At 37.9% G+C, this 17,563-nt stretch overlaps 3 protein-coding genes across 3 annotated transcripts; 2 read left to right on the top strand and 1 right to left on the bottom strand.

Moving 5' to 3' along the window:
* The first annotated feature begins 1,261 nt into the window (after nt 1-1,261).
* snrpf (small nuclear ribonucleoprotein polypeptide F) lies at nt 1,262-4,223 on the top strand. Its single transcript, XM_042403577.1, has 4 exons — nt 1,262-1,393; nt 2,383-2,508; nt 3,257-3,321; nt 3,920-4,223. The coding sequence occupies exons 1-4, from the start codon at nt 1,391-1,393 to the stop codon at nt 3,984-3,986; spliced, it is 261 nt and encodes an 86-aa protein (XP_042259511.1). The 5' UTR covers nt 1,262-1,390; the 3' UTR covers nt 3,987-4,223.
* Nucleotides 4,224-4,497: 274 nt separating this feature from the next.
* amdhd1 (amidohydrolase domain containing 1) lies at nt 4,498-10,951 on the top strand. The gene is given in 9 exon segments (XM_042402549.1): nt 4,498-4,634; nt 5,895-6,001; nt 6,115-6,179; nt 6,254-6,531; nt 6,617-6,842; nt 7,379-7,548; nt 7,639-7,747; nt 7,749-7,987; nt 10,365-10,951. Coding segments are annotated over 9 exon segments (1,437 nt in total). The 3' UTR covers nt 10,471-10,951.
* Nucleotides 10,952-10,975: 24 nt separating this feature from the next.
* On the bottom strand, nt 10,976-17,115 carry LOC121890368 (tetraspanin-9). Its single transcript, XM_042402550.1, has 9 exons — nt 16,869-17,115; nt 14,500-14,541; nt 14,184-14,263; nt 13,839-14,030; nt 13,401-13,475; nt 13,212-13,313; nt 12,780-12,911; nt 11,501-11,584; nt 10,976-11,398 (listed from the first exon to the last, which is right to left on the bottom strand). The coding sequence occupies exons 3-9, from the start codon at nt 14,244-14,246 to the stop codon at nt 11,327-11,329; spliced, it is 720 nt and encodes a 239-aa protein (XP_042258484.1). The 5' UTR covers nt 14,247-14,263; nt 14,500-14,541; nt 16,869-17,115; the 3' UTR covers nt 10,976-11,326.
* Nucleotides 17,116-17,563: the final 448 nt, after the last annotated feature.

The following is a 17,563-nucleotide window of genomic DNA, read 5'->3' as shown; positions in this document are numbered from 1 at the left end:
GCCGGCATGACCCAGATATGACAGTCATTTCACTTTTTTTGCTCCTAAAATAGGCCACGATTTTCAATTACTGAATAATTCTTTGCGAAAGTTTGTGTTAAAATGAAATATTTTATGGAGCAGGTGTTGTACATGCAGTATAGTGTAGTTCAAGTAAAGGCAGATTGAGAGATTCATAGAGAGGCTGGATTGTATTTGCTTACGACTTAATGATACAGTAATCTTAGGATAATTTTAGAAACCAGACAAGTTGAAACAATAAAGTCATATAAGGTCAATATTGAGGATCACAGATTTACTGTGAGTTGTTCTTGGTAGATCTGTAATGATGAGTTGTTTAATCTGTTTGTAGATACATAAAAATAATCTGCAACAGCTTCTCAACTTGTGAAGTTTTGCTGCTTTTCTTTGTTTAACTTAACAGTAAACTGAACATTTTTAGGGTTTGGAGTCCTGGTCAGAGGAGACAAGCAACTTGTGGACATCACCTTGATGAAATTTAAAGAAAATTATAAACATATGAATCAATAATGAAAAATAATTGCTAAAGTTGTTGAAGTTAGAAGTTAGTTATATGGATACTTGAGGGTCAAAGTTCATTCTTGATCTTAGAAATATCTGAACTTAAAGTCCTCTTATAAGCTTCCTCAACAGTTGGAGTTCATTCGGTTGTCATGGACACAAAAAGGTTTATAAATATATATAATGTCAGTTTAAAGTAAACTGTTGTGATTACTGGCTAAGGTAGAATATTTAAAAAGAAAAGTTATATTAAAATATATGTGTATATAAATATATATACGAATGTATAAAAAAATGTGTTATACTAATGTTTAGGGCTGCCATTGGTCGGATTAATCAGTCGATTATTTTCTTAATTAATTGATTAGGTGAAAAAAGAAAAAAGAAAAATGTCATTATTTCCCAAAGCCCCCATGATGCAGCATAAAATGCCTTGTTTTGTCCCATTTGCTATCATAGAGGACTAAATAAACCAGTAAATATTGACATTTAAGAAGTTGGAACCAGAGAACCATTAATTGATTATCAAAATAGTTGGCATCTATCTATCTATCTATCTATCTATCTATCTATCTATCTATCTATCTATCTATCTATCTATCTTCAAACATACATCAAACATCCAGCTGTAGGAACATGGAGAACAACCCATTTTTTGAGTGGACCGAGCCTTTAAATGACCTGCAGTGTGAAACTCGGGCCAGTAGGCGGCAGTAAGTAAAAACATGAAAATCTCCTCAAAGGTCAAAGTTAACATCCGGTCCGGCGGTAAAGCGTGTGTGCAGTTTTTGTAGAGCAAACGTTATTGTGACGAAAAGACATCAAATCCGATTTACACCTTTCCATAAAATAATAATACTAAAGAAAAATGGTGAGTATAACGTACTTATGTTTGCTATCAACTCATTAGGCACTTTTTAAAATGTATTTGTCTTCGTTATCACCGCGCAATGATAGCAGGTTAGCTTGTTAGCATTAGCCACGTTAGCTTCTCATTCATAATCTCGACCGAATGAATGAAGTCCTCACATTTACGCACACAAGTAGTGTTATAAGTAACATGTACTTACTTAAACGGTACTTATGTGGATTTATTACCCCCCTCTTACGTGTATAAATGTAATTATGCTGCCTTTTGTTTGAGTTTGGCCCATTTTTTGTGCGGGGAACAACACACCAAACTTCATTTAGAAATCTTGCAATTCAGCTTGTAACGTTATGTGCTTAAATGCAAATAAAACGTGTTGTACTTTTTAACATTTGACTTGGCTCCACTTTAAGTCTCTAATGTTATCCGTAAAGCCTGTTACTGTTTGTGTTGTTTGGCCTGTGTGAAAGTAAGTGGAGGAGGAAGTGTTCAGATCCTTTAAGTAAAAGTACCAATTCAGCAGTGCAAAAATACGAAAATACTGCAGTATTTCAAGTAAAAGTGCTGCATGAAAAATCCTACTTGTGGTTTGGTCCCGCTGACTGATATATTATTATGTATGACATCATTAGATTATTAATACTGAAGCATCGGCGTTAGAGCAGCATGTTACTGTTGTAGCTGCTGGAGGTGGAGCTAGTTTCAACTACTTTATATACAATTTTTATATAGTTTAGAGGGAAAAATCACTATTTGGTGGAGCTGTTAACAACTCAAAGACGTCTGAAATGTGACCCCGACTATACATCCATCAAAGCACATCTATTCCTCAGATAGCAATGTGATCTATGAACTGTGAATTTAGAAACAAATGTTTAAAAGGGAAGAACTTTGCAGACAGCTGTTAAATGCATAGTTATGTAACTTAGCTAAAGTGTCTTAAGCAAATTTCATGTAATGTTTTCAACCGGTTTCATTTTGTTTGTCTGTAGAGTTTACCGCTGAACCCAAAGCCATTCCTGAACGGCCTGACAGGCAAGCCAGTGATGGTGAAACTGAAGTGGGGTATGGAGTACAAGGGCTACCTGGTGTCTGTGGATGGATACATGAACATGCAGGTAAGAGAGTAGTCATCATTAAACATTAAGTACCATACTTCTTGCATGTTCCAATAAAAATGTGCCTTTTTTTTCTCTCTGCTTTTATTAAGGAAGATTTTAGTAAAGTTGAATTTGTAATTTCCATTTGGCTTTGAGTTCAGTTAACTAGAGCTGCAACAGCTAGTTGATCAGCATTTGGGTGTTGCATCTTTGCACATGTGATTTTTTTATTTTCTGTGTCACATGATAGTTGATGTCATTGGATTTTAGACGAGACATTTGAAGATTTATAACAGCATTTTTCACGATTGTTCAGATATTTTATAGACAAAACATCAACAGCAATTTTTTTCAGCAGGATAATTGATGATGGAAATAATCATTAGTTGCAGCTCCACACTCAACACAGTCAGAATAACTTCCTTTACTAGATCAGCAAGGTTATCGGATAAAATCACAGACATAATTTTGTTTGAGGGATGATGCACTTGTGGATTTTCTTCTCACAGAGGCAGACAGACAACTTCTTTCTAGCTGTCCTTAATATAAAGAGCCTACTAGTGACTATGTTTTGTGTTAGTATGAACTGCTCAGTGTACATCCTGTTTTTTATCATTCCCAAACTGTGCCTCTTACCTCAGTGGAAACAAGTATCAACCTTCATATTTCTGGGGTTTATTTTTGTTGCTAAATGAGATTTAACGATGCAAACAGACCTTTTATCGGTAGCCTTTTGACTCTTCTATTATACATGTTTTCCTGACAGCTGGCGAACACAGAAGAATACGTGGATGGAGCGTTGGCGGGTCACCTTGGTGAGGTGCTTGTCAGGTATGTTGAACATCTGCTCATCTTCATTCCAAAACTAGATCAGTGTAGCTTTAACTTTTTACTAGTGCTGCAACGTAGATCGTCAGAAAATTAATCTGCAGTTATTCTGATAATCTAATAATCATTTTAGTCAAACGTTTGCTGGTTGCAGCTTCTCAAATGTGATGATTTGAAGCTTTTATGTGTCATGTATGATAGTAAACTATCATATTTTGGACTGTTAATAAACAAAACAAGACATTTGAAGACATTACTTTGGGCTCTGACAAGTTAAAACAGGCTTTTATAGACAAAACGATTAATCAAGAAAATAATAGGCAGACTTTTAAACTAGTATTCAACAAGATTATTTGAAATAAGATTTATGAGACCTGTCAAACAGCAGTGTAGACACACAGGTGCTGAAAATCAGATTTTGGCTGAATAATGCAGAGAAAGTGTTTTTTATGGCCTCTAGATTCTAGTTAACTACCTTAACTAACCTGAGGCAATAATTAACATTTGTTCAGAGAAATCAGTGGAGTTTTACCTTATAAATGCACTGTTCTTCTGTCTTTCTTTCTGAGAGTAAAGTCGTCTTTTCTCCCCCCCCCCACAGGTGCAATAATGTTTTGTACATCAGAGGTGTAGAAGAAGAGGAAGAGGACGGAGAAATGAGAGAGTGATGTTGGTTAAGAGGACTCGGCCCCGATGTTCTGTATGAGTGTGACTGTACCTTTGTAGTTTGAGTTAATGTGTGTTTGTGTTTTCACCATGTGAAACAAATGAACGCTTGGGGGTTTAGGTTATTTTTTCCAGCTTTTTTTGAGAAAGATTTTTTTTTTTACTGTACATGAGGCCAATGTAATGTTTTGATGTTATAATACAAAAACAATAAAATGATTATTGTACTCTTTCTTAAACCGGAGTGCTGTGGTTTTTGCTGTCTGACGGTAAAAAGATAAAGTAGAAATTGTAAATCCTGCTTTAATTATTACACTGAACAGTGTAACTACAGAGATAGACTCACAGTTTGAATGGTTTTCTCTCTGATGCCTGTGACAGGAGCACCGCCCCTCTTTGTGCACTTTAAACTCTGCTCTCCTGGATAAATATTTGCCTGTTTCCAAACCGCTAGTTAAAGCCAGTCAATCTGCAGCAACAGTCTCTGAAGAAACCGTGTTGGATGAATTTAAAATGTCCAGAAATTACAGACTACTGGTGAAGAACGCCAAACAGGTGGTTCTGATCTGCAACAATGGAGAGAAATACCTGACGAAGAATGGGATGCAAAGTCTTTGTGTGATTGAAAATGGGAGCGTTGTAATAGGGAGGTAAGAGAAAGTCATATATATACATGTGATGCAAACTTCAGGCATCTGAGAGTATTTCACATGTGACAGTCCTGATTAGTAGTGATAAGCAGAGGTTTATCAGGCTAAATCAACCAAAACTAGGCTTTAGTTAAATTAAGAAATGTGATGATCTGCAGAATTAATACTGTCACAGCTTTACTTGATCTGCAGGTTTGGGAGGTTTTGTTAAATAAAAAAAATGGAGGGAAAATTATTCTACTACAGCATTGATGTAGAGTAAACGCCCCCCCTGAGGCTGCAATGACTCATTACACACCAGAAAACTAAGTGAATGAAAAAATGAATTGAGACAACTTTGCTATTATGATTTCTTTTATCATTATCTGACAATTTTCTATTATTAAGTATCTTTAATGAGACATTATTTGAGTTCAGTGTCCATATTTCTGGGTTCACAGCTCTAATTTAATCACGTTTCACAAGTTTTATGTGCAATAGTGATAAAAAATCATCAAAAATATTACATAATTGTGATTCACGTAGGAAAAAAGTAATTATATAAATAAAATAATAATAGAATAATATAATGAAGCCATGACAGTGTCTATGAGTCAGAAAAGACTGGAGATATGCTGTTTACCTACATATCTGTTTGCATGCACACACAGACAACTTCTTACTGTTAGTGGGGGCGAGAATGTATGAATGTACAAAATCTATATTATTGAAATTGTTACTGTACAATAGTCATATTTTCAGATATACTTTAAAACTATCAGCAACAGCAGGTAGAGCTGGTTAGGAAACAACAGCCAATAACTGTCAGTGTGCCAGTTAACTGCTCAGTTGCATCAGTTAGGCTGATGATGTCACAGGCCTTTTGAACATCAACACCCGTTGCTCTCAGTGTCATGTAAAGTTCATGAGAAACAAGCCATCAAAAGCTTAAAAGTGTAAAATATGCTACTGTCTTTTTTATGTATTCTAAATAAAAGTTGAGTCTCCTGGTTGCAGGAAAATTACTCTTCTTATACCAGCTACCACTCTTGATATTTCCTGACCACTACTGAGGCAAAAAATGGAAAGTTTGGCCTGAGGAAAGGCCACGTTGTTACCTAAATCAGCGAGGTTTATCCTCTGTAAGGACATCTCAGACTCATCCTGTCAGGCTCAGTTCAGCTTTAATCAGTCTAAACTGTGCATCGTCAGGCTCAGCTGTACTTTAAAGTCAACCCTGACATTAGTGTGTTAATTAAATGAACTAATTTCTTCTGCCAGTGATGGGCTGATTAAAGCCGTGGGGCCTGCTGACACCATCAGGACTCAATATCCAGAAGCATCTTTTGATAAAGTGATCGATGCAACAGGAATGTGTGTCCTGCCTGGTGAGTATCACACCACACACAGGCTCAGTAGAATCTACATGCAAGTAGTAGTTTTGGACGCTTACATAATATTCCAATCAGTGTTTCACATTTAAAGAACGCTCTTCTTTCAGGATTGGTTGACGCCCACACCCATCCAGTCTGGGCTGGTGACAGGGTGCACGAATTTGCAATGAAGGTACATCATTATGACCGATATGTTTTGACTTCTACAACTGCATCTAAGTGATGAAACGCTTGTCACTCCTGCAGCTGGCAGGTGCCACCTACATGGACGTACACCGGGCCGGCGGAGGGATCCACTTCACGGTGGAGCACACCCGAGCTGCAGAGGCCTCAGAGCTGCTGGCCTCGCTGAGCAGCAGGTTGGTTCGGATGCAGCGGACGGGTACCACCCTGGTTGAGTGTAAGAGCGGCTACGGCCTGGAGCTGCAGACCGAGCTCAAGATGCTGGAGGTGATCGAGGAGGCCAGACGCACCCTGCCCATCAACATCTCCTCAACCTACTGTGGAGCCCATGCCGTGCCCAAGTATGGCCTTAAAAAATGATCTCATTTCACATCCTGAACGTTAATCTTCACTCTAATCTTTACTGTTTCTCTGCTTCCTATTCAGAGGGAAGACAGTTGCAGAGGCCACACAGGACATTCTGCAGGTTCAGCTGCCTCGGCTGAAAGAACGTATGTCTGCTGGGACTCTCAGAGTCGACAACATCGACGTTTTCTGTGAGCAGGGAGTGTTTGACCTCAGCTCTACGCGCTTGATCCTGCAGGCTGGCAAAGACATGGGTCTAAACATCAACTTCCATGGAGATGAGCTCCATCCTATGAACTCTGCTCAGGTTTTGTTTACTCTTGCATTTATTGATATTTTTGGTGATACACTTGGAGGCAGACAACTCCACACTAAACTGAAAAACCCCAAATGTCTCAGATACTGCTTTTCCTCCAAGACTATGATTCAACAGCAGCACAAAATACAGCCTCCAAAATGATTATAAAGCTGAGTCAACAGCTCTCTAAAAACTGTTTTAACAAAAAGGGAACATTATATATCACTCAGTGTGGTTGTGGAAAGGATTGCCTGGTATTTACACATCCAGCAGACATTAAGCAACAATATTTACTCTGTGTTGGTCTCTTGTTTGCACCAGAAAATAGTAAAAAAAAAGTCATCACAAGTTCTGAGTACAAATTGCTTTCACAGATATTCGATTTAAAATGGTATGAAATAGAGAAAAGCTGAATTTTTCACATTTGAGAAGCTGTAATCAGCCACTGTTTGGCATCTTTTCTTGATTAAGGTCTTTAGATTATAACTTATAACTAAGTTTATGGACTTTACTGCAATGTATTACAATAATTACCTTAAAAAAAGACTACTGCTTATTTGATTGTGAGCTTTGTTAACTTGTGTGTGTAGTTGGGAGCGGAGCTAGGAGCCTTAGCCATCAGTCACCTGGAGGAGGTCACAGATGAGGGGATTACTGCCATGGCAAAAGCAAAAACCGCTGCAGTCCTTCTACCAACTACAGCTTACATTCTGCGGTATTTTAACACACACATGCACGCTAATATTCCCACACACTAAGCCTTTACGGCTGTGAGGTGTCTAGTGATATGTGTGTGTGTGTCCAGGCTGCCCCAGCCCCGGGCCAGAGACATGTTGGAATCTGGAGTAATTGTTGCCCTCGGCAGTGACTTCAACCCCAACGCCTACTGCTGCTCCATGGTGAGTGCAACAGGAGAGGTGTGAGGTGTCAAGAAACACGTCTCTATCCTCGGTTTATGCGCTTCCCATCTCTTTAACTTGTGTCCTTCCCCAGCCAATGGTCATGCACCTGGCCTGTGTCAATATGAGGATGTCCATGCCAGAGGCTTTGGCGGCTGCCACCATCAATGCAGCCTACGCCCTCGGGCGCTCCCACACACATGGCTCCCTGGAGGTCAACAAACATGGAGACCTGCTGGTCCTCAACGCCACACGGTAAATCAACCACGACAGAAAAAGATGTCAATGGTCATATTTACACACAGAAAAATAATCTGTCATTTGTTCAAAGATTTGATGTCTTTATTGTCTTGTTTTTAGTATAAGTTGAACACAGATATGATTTGTGTTTAGTTGTCAGCTACAATTTTAAGTCTTATCAAGGAAAACCACCAGAGAACCATGCAGAGTTTAATGTTCAAGATAAAAAAAATATTCCTAATATTTTGCCCCCTTTGTGTAGGGTGAAGTTAAGTAATGTGGGACATCAGGTAAAATGGGACAAATAAGATTTTACATCTTGGGCTCATCAAACATGGTATTGTGTTGTTGCTACAAATGTCCCTTACATGAAGCAATCATTTTGATTGGTCTGAGATAACTAAGATCAGCAGAGCAAATATTAAAAAAAATCACTGGTCCCAGAATTTGCAAGGTGAGACATGCAGCATATTGATTTTCTCTTTTTGGTAATAAGAGTATAACATAGTATAGTATAACACCAAAAATAGTTGTGGGATGTTGCATTTTATTAACTGTTTGACTTATAATCAAAAAAATTTCACAATACACTTTACTTTTTATGGGAAAGGGTTTTGAGTGACTGTCCCATTTTACCTGAATGCAATCAGGTGAAATGGTAAAATAAGCTAAAATGGGACATTTTTCTGAAGTGAAACTGGCATGTTTCTGGGTACCAGGTTCAAACATGAAACACAATTGTTCTTCAGTTAAGCGCAATTGTTTGGTGTCCTTTTTAACCATCAATGACTGTCCCATTTTACCTTACCAGCTGTCCCATTTCACTTGAACATGTCATTGGAGTGAGGTAGGGGCTCCTGATGTGTTTGAAGGTCCAAAGTTTCTAAAGTATTTTACTTGGCAACATATTTTCTTTATAGAAATATAACAGAGATCCACAACAAGTTCTTAAAGTAACACTTAAGGTAGTCTTCAGGATTTTAGATGGTTTTTGTGGTAATCCACCACAAAGTGTCCCAACTTACCTGACTTCACCTTATATTAATGGGGTGGACAAAATATTTGGAACATTTTTTAAATATAATGCACTCCAGTACACCATCACCACCCACTACGGCCTCAATAATAAACATAAAGTGAAATTATCACCTTTTTGAAAATGAAAATGTATAAGCTTCATAAGACTAGAATCTATGGCAGAGCTGTTGTATTGGATTGCATTTGATTTAAACAGATGTCCCTAATAAAGTGCTCAGTGAGTGTACATTTAGCTCCTGCAAAGAGGAATAGTTAAAGCTGCACATTCAGTTTGACCTGAGTGCACTTCAGTAAACATCCAGTAGAGGGCTTCAAATACCTCAAACTAAAAAGAGCAGTCGGTGAGACCACTGAGATCTCTGTGTGGGTCAAACTTCAAGAATTTGATATTACATTACAACACATGAATCTGGAGGAGAGTAATATTAAGAAGATCAAAGTCTAAGACTGAGCCTATGAGAGGCCATTTATCTAAAACTGTCTGTGTGATTTAACTGTGAAGTGGTTCCAAAATAGATCATTTCCTCTTTTGATCTCTCATCTCAAGGAAAGTTTTTGAGACTCAAAGTTCATTTGGCCATAAATCGCAGCTTTGCAGAGATCCGGCTGTGTAAACTTATCTGTTTATTAAACCTTTACAAATAGTTTACTTCCTTATTACTAGGAAATGTGCAGGTTTTCCAGTCAGGCTGAACAACAACAACACATTCCTAGTGACAGCAGAAACAGCAAACGGTGCAAAATACGTGGGATGTTTTATTAGCTGTTATTTTTGAATGTTCCAAAAATATGAAGAGGTTGCACATCTCAAATGTACAAGTCAAGGAGGACAAAATACTAACATTTAACTTGTTTATTTGGCTCACATCACAATAGAAAAAGCCAAATAAACAAGTGAAGTGTTATTTTGTCCTCCTTGACTCGGATATTTGAGACGTGCAGCCTTTTTATATTTTTTGGAACATGATCACTGGATTTTGGGTTTAGCCCTCCACTGAGAATCCCATTGTTGAAGCATAACCTCCTTTTCTAATTCTGTTTTAATAAGATGTTTGGACCTCTAAAATGAAAATGTAATGAAGTCCTCTCAATATGGCTTTAATTGCTGAATGAACTGAGTCTTGTGTTGTTGCTTTCTCAGCGTAGACGAATCTAATAAACCTGCTAAAAACCGAGTTGAACTAAAACTAAAGTATAATTATGTTTGTGTCTGAACCACAGTATCGGCTTGTACAGGGGTTTTTTTTATGTGTCAGACACTAATATTTATTCGTTATACAACTGCATACCTCACATGTTTATATGTTGTATTAGTGTGTGGAACAAACGTTGTCCTCTGGTTACTTCACTGCAGATGGGAGCATCTGATCTATCAGCTGGGAGGACATCAGGAGCTCATCCGTTATGTCGTCATCAAAGGCAACGTTGTCTACGATAACGACAAAACTGTGGACTTATAACCAGGGGAAAAAAGAACGTTCTGCCTATAAATCGATGCGCTGAGGCCGACGAATCAATGTTACTATCTTTACAGTATTAATGAATTGTCCACAGAGCAGTGTTTTTTAGATAAAACATCATGTTTGATGTCTCCCTATCCATGTATCGCTGTTACTGTGATGGATAACAGAACTTAGGTCAACTTATTCATGGACTTTACATAAGAGGAATTTCATTATCAGCACAGAAGCAGGTTAAATATTTGGCACCTCAGATGATCAAAGAGTTTATTGATTGCAGTGATCTGACCTAGAATATATGTAACGTTGCAATGACCTGACGCTCACCCTGCTTTTATCTGTGTGACTGAAGAGTGTCTGTGGTGAAAGCAGATAACAGAAACTACAGAATAAAGATTAATGAAGCAAAAGAAAACAGCAGTAATGAAGTCAATGAGTCAGTAATACTCGTTTTCAGCACTATCACCTGAAACAAAACGTTATCAATTAACCATTCACACACGTGTGAAGAGTGCTCTCTGCTTTTATTGAACACGTTGACACACACACACATGCTCCGTTTTTATCTAAATGGATCCACAGGCATAGCTTAACCAGCCAGATACTGACAGAGACCAATACTTACCAAATATTTTACATAAAAACACTCATTATATAATGTGATTTAAAAAAAAAAAAAGCTGACGATAAGAAAAACTAGTTTAAATGCTATTCACAACAATAAATGGGTGCATAGATAAAAGGTTGTAGTGGCACACACGGCTAACTGGCTTGTTTTTATTATAAACAACAGATGAAGGTAACAGATATGATGTTTTCTGGGACTTTTATGTCACCAGGATTGACTGAAATCCTGTCAGGCTTCGTACTTCTTCCCTGCTCGGTGGATCTGTTGGTAAAGCGTCATGGAGAAAGCCATACCAAGGAGCTGGAAGACCAAAACCACACTTGGTCAAAATATATCATCATCATCATGATCTAGTAGCTGTTTGAGAGTTTGAATGTAAGCACCACGTAAAGAGTTGTTTACCTGTATGACCAACACACACATAGCGATGGTTCCCAGAAGGTGTTTGTTGTCATCCAGCCATTCCTCTACTTTCTCATAGCAACCCTGGAAACAAACAACAACAGTATTTAGCAAAGGAGAAAGAAAAGCAGATTAGAGGAATCCAGTTTGAAACCCAATCAAAAGGTTTAACTGGGAATGTAAAGACTTTTTTAAATGCTGAATAAAATCACAAATACATTTAAAGAAATTGATCTGTGACATCCTTGTTTTATATCTTGTCTACTGTGGTGTGTTTTTAGTTTAATTTCACTGCTGATGAGGTCTGATAGGGACATGAAACTCCTTTAGTAACAAATTCACACACATGTAGAAAAGATGCAGGTTATGGTATTTATAATAATGTATCAAATGAAATGATTGTAGTGATGAACCTACAGAGAATTATCAGCGACTCTGCAGCTTCCCTCGGCTTTACGGAGCTTTACAGTGAGTTTCAGCTCATTGTTTATCTGTTTGGCTGCAACTTTACTGTTCTGGTTCACTCTCAGCGCTCTCATAGTGTCATTTTCGGCCCCAGCAGGCAGCTGTTTTCAGAGAAAAAGCTCTAAAAACCAACTGTACACGTCCTGCTGAGGACCAAACAGCAACACAGTTAGCTGCAGACTAGCTGGTGAACATAGTGGAGCATTTAGCAGCTAAAGAGCCAGATATTTCCCTCAGGAGTTGGTGGAGAGCAGAAACAGAGCTAAAAGAGAGTGAATGCATTATGCATTGATGTTTATGCAGAAATTTTAATGTAGCTGGTCGAGGTGGGGATCATTTTAATTACTTTTTATAGTGTTGTTTAGTTTTATTTAGAGCAATGGAATGTAATTGGTGACTACAGTATAGCTGCCAAATAATCTTAGTGGAGTAAAAAGTGCAGTATTTCATCTTATGGAGCCCTTCCAAAGTCTTTATCTTGTGTGCACAAGATATGGAACTTGTGATAAATAATATTTCCATCTGGCATGTATTGGAGTAGAAGTATAAAGTGGTAGAAAGTGGAAATACCCCGGTAAAGTACTTAATAAATGTAATTAGTTACTTTTCATCACTGCCAACATTCCCACCAAGAATGATTTTATCAACTTGACAAAATCAGTTGTTGGTCATAAGAATGCTAATAATGTACTGGAGCTGAGTGAGAGGTTAAATTGCTTTTTCTTGTTGAAATTTGATAAGAAATGTCGTAGTTTGCCAGTTTTGAGACTTAATGACTACACCCACACACACACACACACACACACACACTGACCCGTGTCCAGAAGGCGTTGGAGGCATTTCGTCCGCAGCCCTCATAAAACTGCTGGCAGCAGAGGTCGGGAACCACGTTGACTTGCAGGGCAGTGTACCAGTCACTGTGGCTCATCACTCCACAACACTTCCACTGGTGCACAGGCAGGAGAGGAAAACAAAGTCAGTAATTAATAATAATGATAATAATGAGAACTTTATTTACCTGTAAAGAGCTTATAAAGCTTATAAAGCACTGGCAAGACTAAAAACAAGAGTGCATACACTTAAAAAGAAGAAAACTGGATAGAAATAACTACATAAAACACAATATAAAACAGCTAGAGAACTTTTTTTTATTCTTAAAACATCTCAGGACTTAAAATATACCTCCATAATTTCCAAAACTAAACATAACCTTTGCTATGTTGTGGTATGTGTGTGTAAAACATACTCCTCCCTGTATGGTGTCCCACGCATCCTTCAGACCAGCGTTGTTATCCGTGTTGTACAGCACCAGCCCTTCTTTCAGGTCCCGTCTGGCATTTTCGTTCACCTGCGAGGACAGAGGTGAAGAGGTGGATCACAGGACGTGTAGACACACTCGTCTATAACGCTCATTAATAAACATAAACGTTCCTACCTTGTCGGTGTAGACAAAGAACAGGATGAGGAGGATGAGTTCGGCCAACAGGATGATCAACAGAACGATGAAAAACTGAATAAAATCACAAGAAAAAGTAGAAAAGTTCAGTTAAACATGGCCAGAAACATGCATGATATACTGATGTTGCATTTAAGTCAATGAAAAATATGGGAAATATGAGCTCCTTACTCAAAAAGACACTTCATTTTAGCTTTTTGGGGTAAATCACAAAAAATAAACATGAAGGTTTGGTGGAGGATTCTCACTTTTCTGATATCAGCGCCACAAAAAAGCCAAAATAAATTAATTAATTTAGAACGTCAGGTTGTTACAAAAGTTATAATTCCCATGCACCCTGAACACAACCTCATTTAAGTACTCTGATACAGAAACCAGCACACCAGTGACACTTGATGGGTACTGTATTATACTCACGCTCAGCAGCAGGCACTTGTTCTCCTTGATTGCACCCAGGCAACCCAGGAAGCCCGTCACCATGACAACGGTGCCGAGGGTGATGATGAGGTTGGCGGCGGAGAGCGACGGGAAGGAGGGCGACAGCGTGGCAAAGCTGCCCTGGGAAACCGACAGCCACACACCGACACCCAACAATCCACACCCGCCCAGCTAGAAAGGCACACAGGAAATTAAGCAACTTCCTGCCGATTTAATGATAACTGAGCGCTTTAATTGGCATACTGATCTTTCTGCTGATTCATTGTAACATCAAAAGTACATTTTTCTGAGTCAGTGTGCGTGGAGCTGATATGTTATAATTACCCAAAAGAGCAGGTTGAAGAGGAAGAGCATGTATTTAACGCAGCAGATGCAGCCGCGAGCCATGATTGAATCGACAGGCGCTGCAAAAAATGATAAGGGAAGAGAAATGACAATATTTTTAAGAAAAAACTGGACTAAGATTGAGTTTTATAACATCAAATTATCTACTGGATGATGTTTGGTTGTTCCATGATCACAAACCGGACATTAGAGCTCACCAACCATCTTTATCTCCCCTTTATATCACAGTAACTGTAAACATTTTGTTCTCCCTGGAGACTCATACTGCAGCCACACCAGAAGGAGATAGACTCACCACTTCAACACGCAGATGAACCGAGAAGCTCGAGTGGTGAACCTGCAACAGGAAGTGGACAATAACATTTATACGATACTGTATTTTGTAAACAAGTTATCATTGAAAACGATGTCTTAGGTTTACAGGAAAAACTCAACTGACTGTTATTGTTGTTTCAAGATTAACACAACTGCACAGAGATTATTCATGTTCAGGGTCATTTTTTAAGAAGAAAATTTCCAAATTCTCTGATTCCAGCTTCTTAAATGTGAATATTATCTGGTTTTGTTTAGTCTTTTATGACAGTAAACTGAATATATTTGGGTTGTGGATAAAAGAAGACATTTGAAGACGTCATCTTGGCTTGTGGGGAAACAGTGATCGACTTTTTTCACCATTTTATGATATTTTATAGACCAAAAAATTGATCGATTAATCGAGAAAATAATCGTTAGTTGCAGCCCTACTTGAAAGATACTGTACCAAAATCAGATAATGACCAATATTCATTTATTATATATACACACACAACATTTTTAAACAGACAAGTATCTCTTAAAAATCGTTTTTCTTTTAAGAATTGTGATCGACATATATAGGACACATAATCTTTTAAGTGTTGGTGGCCTGAAACACTGTTTCTACATGATCTCAAACATATATTTCATATTTGTTGACTGTAATTTCTTGTAACTTAACAGCCAACATATATACAGATAAATATATATCTGCAATTAGCTAATTAGATTAGTTGATAAACAGCAACTGTTTTGGTAACTGAATCATCTTTTTAATCATTTTTGTAAGCAAAATATTTGCTGGTTCCAGCTTCTCAAATGTGAGGTTCTTATGGTTTTCTTTGTCTTCTGTGATGGCAAACTGAATACATGTAGATACTGGACGTTTGTAGTCATCACCTCGGGCTTGGGACTATTTTCTGACATTTTATGTCATCAACAATTATTCAATTAATCACAGAAATATTTAGCAGATTAATTGGTAACTAAAATAGTCATTAGTTACAGCCCTAAGCTAATAACAACTGATATAAGTGTGCCATAAAGCAAAACACTTTGCTAAGACAAGTACTTTAGCTCAGATTATTATTATCAGTGATGGAAGAAGTATTTAGATCCTTCACTTAAGTAAAAGTACCAAAACAGCAATGTAAAAATACTCCATTACAAGTAAAAGTCCTGCATGAAAAATCTTACGTCAGTAAAAGTACATAAGTATTATGAGCTTGACGTAGTTAAAGTATTGCAGTAAAAGTGGAGGTTTGGTCCCTCTGACTGATATATTATTATATATGACATCATTAGATTATTAATACTGAAGCATCAGTGTTAGAGCAGCATGTTACTGTTGTAGCTGCTGGAGGTGGAGCTAGTTTCAACTACTTTATATACAGTTAGCTAGTTTAGTCCAGTGGTTCCCAACCTAGGGATCAGGCCCCTCCAAAGGGTCAGCAGATAAATCTGAGGGGTCATGAGGTGATTAATGGGAGAGGAAAGAAGAAAAAACAAAGTTCTGATACACAAATCTGTTTTCAGTTTTTGGACTTTTTCTCTAATCTTTGATTTTTGGTGAAATATTGGATCATTTGAACATTTATTGAAATGAAAGCATGTGAGAAGTTAAGAGGGAAAAATCACTATTTGGTGGAGCTGTTAACAACTCATAGACATCTGAAATGTGACCCCGACTACACACTGCTTTTTGTAAGATGTCAAAAGCCCAAAAAGGTTGGAAACCACTGGTTTCATCTTTAACAATGTGTTGTATTTTAAAAGCTTGTTATATTATCCATTATGTCAAATCTTCATCTGAAAAATAACTAAAGCTGTCAAATAAATGTAGTGGGGTAGAAAGTACAATATTTCCCTCTGAAATGTAGTGAAGTGGAAGTATAAAGTAGCATTAAATAGAAATACTCAAGTAAAGTACAATTACTTCAAAATTGCACTTAAATACAGTACTTGAGTAAATGTACTTAATAAGTTTCCACCTCTGATTATTATTATTACAGTGATTATAATTATTACAGTGATTATAATTACCACAGTATTATTACTACAGTATTATTATTACTACAGTATTATTACTACAGTGTCCTCCATCTCCATCTCGTCTCGACGTGACGTCACTGGATTGAACTTCAGTCTGCGGTTTTCCAAAAGTTTGCACTAAAAAACTGACAAAATAAGCAGTCGCAGGCTTACTAAAACAACTAATATTATACTTTCACGATAACCAAACACGAATATCTTTGCCTACGGACAATGAAAACACTTCCTCGCTGCTCAGGCCGTCATTGTTTTCATGCCCATGCCCTCGAAAACGAGACAAGAGAAGGGGGGAAAGAAAAAAGAGGGATAGTTTCCTACCGTAGGCTACAAACTGGAGCTCATCGTCCCGCTTAATGTCTCAAGTTTCTGCCGCAGGAGCTTTCACATGCCTCCCCTTCACAGCATCACCCGGTATGAAAATATAAACCCGACGTTTGCAAGCTATGAACTCGGCTTTTAAGTTTCGACGATGGTTGGAGAAGAGGAGGGTAGTTTCTTTACAGAGGGCGGAGCTCAGCGGAGGACGAAGCCGACCTGGAGGCGTGACTGTCGGTGGGGTAGAGAGGGACCCACCGGCCAGCGACCCTGGTTGTGAAAGTCGGATCTTTAAAAAATAGCAGAGCTGGAGAGTAACTAAGTACATTTACTCAAGCAAGTACTTAAGTACAACTTTGGTCTTGGTGCTACTTTATACTTCCACTTCACTACATTTCAGAGGGAAATATTGTACTTTCTACTCCACTACATTTATTTGACAGCTTTAGTTAGTTTTCACATGAAGATTTGACACAATGGATAATATAACAAGCTTTTAAAATACAACACATTGTTAAAGATGAAACCAGTGGTTTCCAACCTTTTTGGCTTTTGACGTCTTACAAAAAGCAGTGTGTAGTCGGGGTCACATTTCACATGTCTATGAGTTGTTAACAGCTCCACTAAATAGTGATTTTTCCCTCTAAACTTCTCACATGGTTTCATTTCAATAAATGTTCAAATGATCCAATATTTCA

The sequence above is a fragment of the Thunnus maccoyii genome, chromosome 23 (genome assembly GCF_910596095.1).
Source record: "Thunnus maccoyii chromosome 23, fThuMac1.1, whole genome shotgun sequence".
Lineage (NCBI taxonomy): Eukaryota > Metazoa > Chordata > Actinopteri > Scombriformes > Scombridae > Thunnus > Thunnus maccoyii.
Note: the sequence above shows the minus strand (reverse complement) of the source record. Positions and strands in the feature narration are given on the sequence as shown.

Coding starts and splice junctions, on each gene's coding strand:
- snrpf (XM_042403577.1), top strand. Junction 2,509..3,256: donor ATGGATACATGAACATGCAG/GTAAGAGAGTAG, acceptor TTTTCCTGACAG/CTGGCGAACACAGAAGAATA. Junction 3,322..3,919: donor CTTGGTGAGGTGCTTGTCAG/GTATGTTGAACA, acceptor CCCCCCCCACAG/GTGCAATAATGTTTTGTACA.
- LOC121890368 (XM_042402550.1), bottom strand. CDS start 14,246: ATGGCTCGCGGCTGCATCTGCTGCGTTAAATACATGCTCTTCCTCTTC. Junction 13,476..13,838: donor ACAAGTGCCTGCTGCTGAGC/GTGAGTATAATA, acceptor GATTTTATTCAG/TTTTTCATCGTTCTGTTGAT. Junction 11,585..12,779: donor CCAACGCCTTCTGGACACGG/GTCAGTGTGTGT, acceptor GTTTGTTTCCAG/GGTTGCTATGAGAAAGTAGA.